This window comes from Cryptomeria japonica, chromosome 5 (genome assembly GCF_030272615.1).
Source record: "Cryptomeria japonica chromosome 5, Sugi_1.0, whole genome shotgun sequence".
NCBI lineage: Eukaryota > Viridiplantae > Streptophyta > Pinopsida > Cupressales > Cupressaceae > Cryptomeria > Cryptomeria japonica.
The window spans coordinates 706,101,641-706,111,872 of NC_081409.1; the positions used below are offsets into that span (position 1 = coordinate 706,101,641).

At 36.1% G+C, this 10,232-nt stretch overlaps 1 protein-coding gene across 1 annotated transcript; it reads right to left on the reverse strand.

The window, feature by feature from the left end:
- Positions 1-2,450: 2,450 nt before the first annotated feature.
- Positions 2,451-8,687, reverse strand: LOC131075050 (pyrophosphate-energized vacuolar membrane proton pump). Its single transcript, XM_058011839.2, has 8 exons — positions 8,210-8,687; positions 4,832-5,406; positions 4,311-4,690; positions 4,117-4,203; positions 3,690-4,020; positions 3,183-3,593; positions 3,031-3,090; positions 2,451-2,897 (listed from the first exon to the last, which is right to left on the reverse strand). The coding sequence occupies exons 1-8, from the start codon at positions 8,463-8,465 to the stop codon at positions 2,694-2,696; spliced, it is 2,304 nt and encodes a 767-aa protein (XP_057867822.1). The 5' UTR covers positions 8,466-8,687; the 3' UTR covers positions 2,451-2,693.
- Positions 8,688-10,232: the final 1,545 nt, after the last annotated feature.

Consider the following 10,232-nt stretch of genomic DNA (forward strand, 5'->3'; position numbering starts at 1 on the left):
ATAACTGTTGCTCCAGATATTAAGTAGATAACATTATGAGACAATTTTATTGCAGTTTCTGTTTCCTAGATTGGAATATGCCATCAAGCTCAGCTGATTTCATGGTTCTGCAGATTTCTGGAGACAGATTTTCATTTTCTTGTTGAAGGGTGTCCCAAAATATAGGTTATCTTTAATGGCTTTAGCTGTAGTTATCTATCTCTTAAGGCTTGAGATGCCATCTCAACTGTAAATTTCAATATTATCATGTAACTTTTTTCATTTTCAATAGATGACTAATATGTTTTGTTAGAGGAAAGTATCATATAGTTGAGCATGTTTCAAGAGTTGTGATAGCATTTGTCATCTTCTAATAATATAACATTAATAGTTTTGGCTTAATAGTTGTTAATATTGATCAGGAGTACACCCATAATTGAGAAAAATGCATTGCTTGAATCTAAAAGCAAAAAATCATGTGATGTCACATCATCACATTAATACATGATTTGATGTACAACTACCACTCTAATTTTAAAGGGATCTTTTTGGAAGCCTCAACAAAAAGCATATTGATGTGGCATCATATGTGATGATGCGGCCACATAACTTTAGTTATAAGCAAGGAAATTACCAAATGCACCACTGTAAACTATTGAGAATGATTTAAAATTTAACCATATGATTCTTTGCGAGGCACAAAACTAGTGTGCTTTTGCAAAGCACAAAATTAAAATTAATGTGCTCAACTACTAGATCCTCTCCACTAGTAGGGACAAATAATTGGAATCCCCAACTTAAACAAATTTTGCTATGCCCTTGACATCATGTTTATTTCTACATTGAGATTGCTTATTTTATAGACTCGTGTCAATTACATGCTTGTACAGAGAAGAGCTCGAAGATGACTTGAAAAGTCAGATAACTGTAGTAAAGTATTGCAATAGGATAAAATTATCGTCTTTTTAGTGCTCCCCAGTCAAACACAACCATATATACCTAGTACAATTTGTGCAATACAAAAGGCCGCAAACTCTGATTACTTGTAGTGCAATGCAAAAAAGCTGCAAACTCATATTAACTGTAGTACAAGTGGCAATGTCTATGCACCATACTTGATGCACATTTGACCATAAATATCAATTAATTGTAAATGCAGTCAATTGTCATGCATACAATATGCTTACTGGATAGACAATATGCTCCCCAATCAAGTACAACCATTCATTTGTCAGGTGTAGGCACTGAAAAGGACTTCCACTACAAGAGAACATTTATTATTCCTTACGCTAGATATGTGTCCTTCCTGCCATTTCAGAATTACTGATCGCCCTGATTCTCCAAACATATCCATCCAGAGTGGATTTTGGATGCTTAACCATCTGAAATTTCCTATTAGATACTTCTGATTAATGAAAGGTTTCCTGCCATTTCAAAACTATTGATCGCCCTGATTCTCCAAACATATCCATCCAGAGTGGATTTTGGACACTTGCCCATCTGAAATTTCCTATTAGATACTTCTGATCAATGAAAGGTTACCTGAAACAAAACTCCAGCATATCCATACCAATTGGATTTTGGATACTTAACCATCTGTAGTTTTCCCATGAGATACTTCTGACCAATGAAAGTTTTCCTTAAACAAAACTCAAGCTTATCCATCCAGATTGGATTTGGATAGTTAGCCATCTGTAGTTTCCTATGAATTATTATCTACTTCTGACCAATGATAGGTTACCTTAAACAAAAACTCAAGCATATCCATCCAGATTGGATTTTGGATGCTTACCCATCTGTAATTTCCTATGAAATGTCTACTTTGACCAGTGAGAGATTACCTTAAACAAAAGTCAAGCATAGCCCACCACAAACAAAACTCAAGCATACCCATCCAGATTGGATTTTGGATACTTACCCATCTGTAATTTACCCATGAATTATCATCTACTTCTGACAAATGAAAGATTATTTTAAACAAAACTCAAGCATATCCCACTATATATCCAGCCATCTTCCGAACAACAATAATTTTATAACAAAGTTTCTATCAGCATATCTAACAAGTCATGAAACAATTCTGAAAAATCTAGATTAATCTTATGTGCAGTTAAAAGTGTAACCAGGCCTATGTATATATACGACCTTGTTTTGCACCTCTGGAATTCTGATCTTACCATAAAAATATTAAAAGCTTTCAAATTCCTGACATGTGATCTTATGCGATATTTTGTCTCACCAATAAAATTCAAAAGTGAATGTAGAAAAAACAAACATACAAATACAGCTGCACTGTAAATTCTATGATCCTTGCACTGCCCATCATCAAACAGTTCATGTGTATCCTTAATTTCATCTATCCGTTTTATAAGAAATTGCACAGTTATAGAAAGTAATTATACTGATATACACAATAACCTAATCCAAAACATGATTCATAAAGGTGTAAAAACTTGTGCCAGACAACTGGGTGCGGAATAATTCAGAGTAGTTTATATTTTCATGAAAAATGGTAACAAAATTGAACGGACAAGTAGCCAAATAACATTTAACTAGAACCATCGCCCTCTAGGGGCATTTATCCAGGAACCTAACAATATCTAAATAAACTTGCCACTACCGATCACAAGAGAGCAATAACAACATTTGATGAGTTTTCAACATCATACTCGAGGAGAAAATTGATTCCGCTAAATACAGCTTGAGGAACATTTCTAAAGCTTGAACAACAGACCACCGTGGGTTGCAAAGAATGGAGCAAACACCAAGGACTCAACAGCCATGAGTTTGATCAGAATGTTAAGGGATGGTCCAGATGTGTCCTTGAGAGGGTCTCCAATGGTGTCACCAATGACAGCAGCCTTATGGCAATCAGAACCCTTTGGACCAAGTGTCCTGGCATGTTCCGATGCTCCAGCCTGTAATGAAAGTCAGGCAGTCAAGCAGCAGCAAGCAGGGAATTAAACATGCAATTACAAAACTATGACTGACAAATTTCGAAACCCAACACTATCAACACCACATATCAGTGCCAATCCAAAAGGCACTCACCTCAATGTACTTCTTTGCATTGTCCCAAGCACCGCCGGTGTTTGAAGCAGATATAGCTACCTGATACACCCAATTGAAGACAGATGGTTAGCAGAAGTAATAAATAACACACAACAAAGAAACAGAGGAGAAATAATTAAACCAATGACTACCTGCACGCCAGAGACAAGGGCACCAGCCAGGACACCTGATAGTGTCTCCACACCAAAAAAAGTACCAACAATCAGAGGTGTAAGCATCACAAGGCAACCAGGGGGAATCATTTCCCTTAGAGAAGCATCGGTTGATATCTTTACACAAGTTGCATAGTCTGGTTTGGCAGTTCCTTCCATGAGACCTGGGATAGTGTTGAATTGTCTGCGAACTTCTTCAACCATTTTTAAAGCTGCACTGCCCACACTTTTCATTGTCATTGCAGAGAACCAGTACGGAAGCATTGCTCCCACAATCAAACCAATGAAAACTTTTGGGGTCAAGACATCAACAGTGGCAATTGCTGCACGGCTAACAAAGGCTCCAAACAATGCAAGTGACACCAATGCAGCTGATCCAATTGCAAAGCCCTGTAAAGGAAATCAGATTTCATATCATTATAGGATTATGACATTAAAAACCCATGCACTCACCTAAGCAAACCAATAAAAACAGCATATTTTTACCTTGCCAATGGCAGCAGTGGTATTGCCAGCTGCATCAAGAGCATCAGTCCTTTCACGGATCCTGTGACTCATGCCAGCCATTTCAGCAATTCCTCCAGCATTGTCACTGATGGGTCCATATGCATCAATAGCTAATCCAGTTGCCATAGTACTGAGCATTCCCAATGCAGCTACTGCAATACCGTACATGGCAGCCAAACTAAAACTGACAAATATGCTAATTGCAATGGCAAAAATGGGAATAATGACAGATTTGTATCCTAAAGCCAGCCCAAAGATAACATTTGTCGCTGCTCCTGTCCTGCACGAATCAGCAACATCCTGTACAGGGCTGCAGCACAGATTTTCAATAAAAATCATTAACTTGTTTCAAAAATGAAGAGGATATATAAAATATTTAAAAATATCATGGCAATTTTTTTCCCACCTGTACGCATTGCTGGTGTAGTACTCGGTGACAAAACCAATTACAAGGCCAGCCCATAAACCAACAGCAACACAGAAGAAAAGGTGCCTGCAGTAGTAGTAAGCCAGTCAGTCAACCAAATATCTGGGCAAAATTCAACATTTTTCACCATAAGAAAGGAAAGTTACTGGTATCAACTAAATAGAATTGCATACCAGTTTTTGACAACCTTTTGTTCACCAAAATTGAATATGGTGAAGGATGATGGCAATGCAACAAAACTTACAACAGCAATGCCAACGGTCATCAATACAGTAGAAATAATAAGCTGCTTTTTCAAAGCAGGCTCAATTTCCTTCACAGCCTTTATCTCAAATATGTCCGTGGCAAATGAAGTTGTGATTAAGCAAACAATGATACCCATTGAACTTATGAGCAAGGGAAAGCACATTGCAGTAAAATCATGTGAAGTTCCAAATGATGAGATTGATGCTACAACCAGAGCTGCACATGAGGATTCAGCATAGGAACCAAACAGATCTGACCCCATGCCAGCAATATCTCCAACATTGTCACCAACATTGTCAGCAATAACCTGGATACATTTTCACAAAAATAAAAAATAAAAAAATTATTAAAAACACAATCTCATCTAAATATAGACATAAAGGTTGGCAAATTTCAGTCACTTATGCTAATCAATTTTATATCTGATTCAAGTTAAATTCAATCTCACCGCAGGGTTTCGAGGATCATCTTCAGGAATGTTCCTCTCAACCTTTCCAACAAGATCTGCACCAACATCTGCTGCTTTAGTGTAAATACCACCACCAACTCTGCCAAATAGAGCCATGGAGGAACCTCCAAGACCATAACCAGTAATAGCTTCGAAAAGGCCCTCCCAGTCATCTCCGTAGTATAGCTTGAAAAGATTAATGCTAATATAAAGCACCAACAGTCCATTTGCAGAAAGCAAAAATCCCATAACGGCACCAGACCTAAAGGCAGTGATGAAAGCTTTTCCAACACCCTTCCTAGCTTCTAAAGTTGTTCTCGCATTTGCGTATGTTGCAATCTTCATTCCGAGATATCCAGATAAAACAGATGTCAATGAACCAAGTACGAAAGCTACAGTACTGAAAGCAGCATTAGCAAGAGCAGGCTTGCACATCAATTCCTTGTTGTAGGTGCATGGCTGATCTTTTAAGCTGAATTTTTCCACTGAACCAAGGAACAGAAAGATAATAACTGCAAAGCCGACCATGAAAACACCCATGTACTGATACTCGGTGAACAAAAATGAGGTTGCACCTGTTGAAAAACAGATTAAAAAATGAGGTTAAGTCAATTATAATCTGATTCAAAGTATAACTATCACCTAACTAGGATTTATTCTAAATATGCCTTAAAAAATGCACCTTACATCCACAAAACTTAAAATCTCACATTTTGACACTCAAATTTTAAGTATAGCCAATTATAACTCTCAAGAGAATTTGACTAAACACTTGGAATAGAAGAATGCTACCAATGAAGCAACAGAAAGTAAACAGCACTATGTTTTGAAATGCTACTAGAACAAATGCCCTTTTCAAGTAAGGTATCTGAAGTATAATTTACTTACAGACAGATAGACCAGAAATACCATCTTACAGAATTGCCTTATTCTAAATGGGCATTTAAAAGTGCCCCGTGCATACACACAACTTAACGTTTCTAACATGTCGACATTCTTTAAGGATAGCAAAATATCGCTGTCAAGAGAATCTCATTTAACATTTAGAATACAAGAACGCAATCTCATTTAACATTTAGAATACAAGAACGCCAATGAAACAACAGAAAGCAAACTGCAGCAGGTTTTGAAATGCTACTTAAACAAATGCACTTTACAAGTAAGGGATTTGTAGTTAATTTATTTACAGACAAGCTGACTAGAAATGCCATCATACTGAAAATCAAAATACAAACTTTCATCAATATGAAGCCACGGGACATATCGATATTTTCCATATGTTTAGCATATTTGACTAATATCATGATATGTTCCATATGTTTAGCATATTTGACTAATATCATGAAATGTTCAGCTAATGCCACTTTTGGATTGTTGGTATAATATAAGATGCATGCTTCTCATGTTTAACCTAAACCCCAAATCTTCTGTTTCCCAAAGGAATCTTCTGATACACAATAATTCTCAGTAATGCAATCATAAAATATGCCTGCTTTTGTGAGATCTCTATTGCCAAGCCAAGACTTGAAACCAAGCACATCACTTAAAAGCAAAATTTGCCTTTGGTGTAGTCCTCAAATTAAGCACCCTAAAGAATCTGGGTGTTAAAGTATGCAAGCCTACCTGCTACTGCTAGCCTAAAGTAATAAACTAAGCACCAGTTGTCAATATAAACTAAATTTAAAAAGTGTGTGAGAACTGAGAAACATATTGCTGATATTTCACTTGACAGATCACATCAGTGCATGTTACAACTCGATCTATAACTAGCACCGAAAAATAGCTCTCTATAAACAGTTTACAATTGACTTAGAAATGAACGAAGAAACTGATACTGCTAAAAGGCAAAATAGCAGCAACCCTAATCAAGATTTTACATGATGATAATAAACAAACTTATCTAACGTTCTATTTTAACCAAAATCAGCTTATCTTAAGAGATCATTGAGGACCCTACAAACAACATTTTTGAATCTCTAAAGAATTTATAACATTGAATTAAAAATGATGAAAGGAACTACCACCACATTTTACTTTTAGAGAGAACACTACAAACAAATTCATTCTGATTCAGATGCCAGATTCCAACCTAAGTTATACAAACAAAGAATAAACAAACAGAGTGATGACCTAGCACTTGGATTACTTGAAGCAGATGCACTGACACTGAAACTAGATAAAACATCAAAAATGATACACATGAATCGAAGACTATAATTGGTATCCAGAAAAATAGGCATGGCAAATCCTTTCTATTAAAGACTCAACCTGAAATAGGCCCTTAAAAAAATTCAATTAAATTGTTACTCAAATGGTCAATCCAACAAAGCTTCAAAAGTGGCTTTTAAAATTTAACAAAAAGTTAAAAATTAAAGAAAAAAAACTCCTTACAATCCCCATACAAACAACCTCCTAGACAAGTAGACCCATTTTGATAGGTCTTACAGCCCAATGTCCATTAAAACACAATATTCTAAACAAGTACAAGCTTTTGATGGACCCTGATATTTTAAATGCAGAGTACAAACCATAGCACATATATTCAGAGTCTCCTAAACAACTTGACACATTTCCATCGGTTCTACTGCTTGCCGTCAATCAAAACAATCTTCTCAAGAAGCAAACACATCATGATAGACTCTAGAACTTCACATGCAAAGTAACATCCACAGAACCTATCTTCAAAACAAGTAAACATTTTCTTATAGATTCTGTAATCCGGCGTCTTTAAAAATAATATCTCAAACAAGAAACAATCTCAAAAACAGGTAAATACATTTTCATAGGTCCTAGAACTTGGCCCCTAGAAAAACACTCACTTAAACAACCATAGACGTCTTCACAGGTCCACGACACTTAGGTCAATAGCAACAATCCCACAACTAAGCATGCATAGAAACACTATTCAAGAAAATAAATTTTCACAAGTTCTACAAATCGTTTTAGCCTATTACAAGTAAAAGCCCATCTTATCCTATCTTATCTTATCGAAATTCTCAATCCCCAACTAAATATTCATTAGCTGCGTACAGATCTCCGGTTATTTCTAAGCATTGACTCAAATTCTATCACTCAGATCTGAAAACAGAATCCAAAGTGTTTTTGCTAAACTACTTAATAACTCAAAATTCAATAGGTTATAAGAAAAGGCCCCTGAAAATGTTCAAAAAAAAAGAAAAAACCACAGTGGATGTTGAAAGGAGTAACTAAAAAACAAATGGGTGTCGAAAAAAGTTCAGTAACAACATATTGGGTATTGCAAGGAAATATATAAAACGCACTAGCCATTGGTATTTACCTTTTAAAACTAAAAGACAAATGCTTGCTTAAACGACTTCCAAAATCCCCCCAAAACAGCACCCAGATCCAGATACGTACCTTCAGAAATAGCATTCTGGATATCAGCACACTTGGTAACAACACTGTGGTCATTACCACCGTCCTCCTCTTCAATCAAATACTCAGTAAAACCATTTTTGCTGTTGGTGCCATTGTTGGACCCATTGGAGTAACCAGGCACCACCTTAACTCTTGACACAACAAACCATTGAATTAGAGCATACACTATCCCCACAACAGCACAAATAGGTATCAGAATCTCAGTAAGCATTGAACTAAGCAGAGCTTCCCCCATCTTAACTTGAAAACTACAAAACAATTTGGCTTTTTTTCAATTTCTTTTCACCTCAAGGGCTCAAAAAAGCCCTCCAGAGCTTAAATAGACCCCCGAAAACTACTTCTGTAGCATAAACAGTAAACCAATCCCCAAAGGAAAAAACCAGCAGCACAGAGACTCGTGGATTTCGATCCTTGACCAACGAATGAATCGCTAGGACATTCGATGCAGAGAGCCTAGTGTGGGCTCGGAGACGTGTATTTATTCTACTTAGGGCCTTAATGGCGGGACCCACCCTTCCCGTCGTTGAGGGGGAAAACCCTGCTGACGTGGATTAGAGTGGATAATGCCGGCATATTCTCCAGGTGGATTATACAGCGCGTTTTGCTGTTCGTTGGAGTCCGGATCTCACTTTATTTATTTTTTTAATTTATTTTTCCTCTATTATTACCTGTGAAAGCTATATTTAGCTGCCAAGATTGGTAGCATTATATCTTCTTTTCCTGGTACAATACAAAGGAGGACAACCAACCTGGTGGGCCCATACCTACCTTAGTATTTTTTAAGTTATGCCTATAAGGCTGGTACCTAGAGTTTGGTAAGGTTTTAATTATACTTTGTTGTGAGGTTTTGGAGGTTGGTGCCCCCAATTGACATGTTTGTTTACAGTCATGGAGGATAAAGTCCTCGTAGAAGTTTCTTTTGGAAAATTTAAAGAAGATGGTGGGTATAATGTTTTGCTCTAGGTATAGGTTGAAAATATACTTTGGGTGAGTTTTTCAAGACATTGATAAGTTTACAATTATGGCGTGGAGTTGACAAGTTTACATTCATGGAGGATGAAGTCTTTGGAAAATTTTAGGGAGATGGTACATAGTTTGCTCTAGGTTTAGGTTGAATATACACTCTAGAGTTTCCCAAGAAGTTTCTTTTGAAATCTCTATCTTGGTAAGAAAGTTTTTGTTCTAGATATGGGGATAGATGAGATTCTAGAATTTTTTAATCATGTAAAATATTACTTTTAATAGTGGGTGCATTGAATGAAAAAGTGGCTTTTGGAAAAGAGAAAAATTTATAATATATTTTTTTTAATTCTAGTAAAGAATATAGGTGAATTAATGTTTTAAGTTTTTATATAATTGTACAAACAATTAATTAGTGACTTTTGAGTCTATTTGTTATATATTTGTTGCATTAAATAAAATTGACCTCTAAATTCATCAAGGTATATTTTGAGTATCACACTTTTAGAACATTGAGACTTTGCATTGAGTCATTAAACTTCATAAATAAACCAAGAAAAAAAACTTCAATAAATAGCTTTCACCCCCTCATAGAAATATAAATGTGCATGTCATTACTCTTTTTTACTCTAGTTTTATGTCGATTTGCATTAGTGTCTTAGGGTGGGGTACCATGGGGAGGCTTAAGCTTCTATTTTAGGTCCAATAAAGAAAAAAAATTGCTACGATATTATTAGCAATATTTTCTTGGAAAATAGGAAATTGCCCCACCATCTTAGGGATGTTATTTATCACTTGTTTTTATCACTTCACAAAGTAAAGAAGAGAAAGGTACTACATTCATGAGACCACTAGCTTCCTTAAATTTTAGAGCTTAAAATTTTAAGCCTAACTGCACTACAAAATTCATGGGACTAGTAGCTTTTAAATATTCCTAAAAACCCTCAACAACTCTAGCTCTATTTTTTAGGAAAGCCCCCCTCCATGGGACCCCAACCTTAGGCACATGATTTGGCCATCTTGGTGCAATCATGACCCAAGA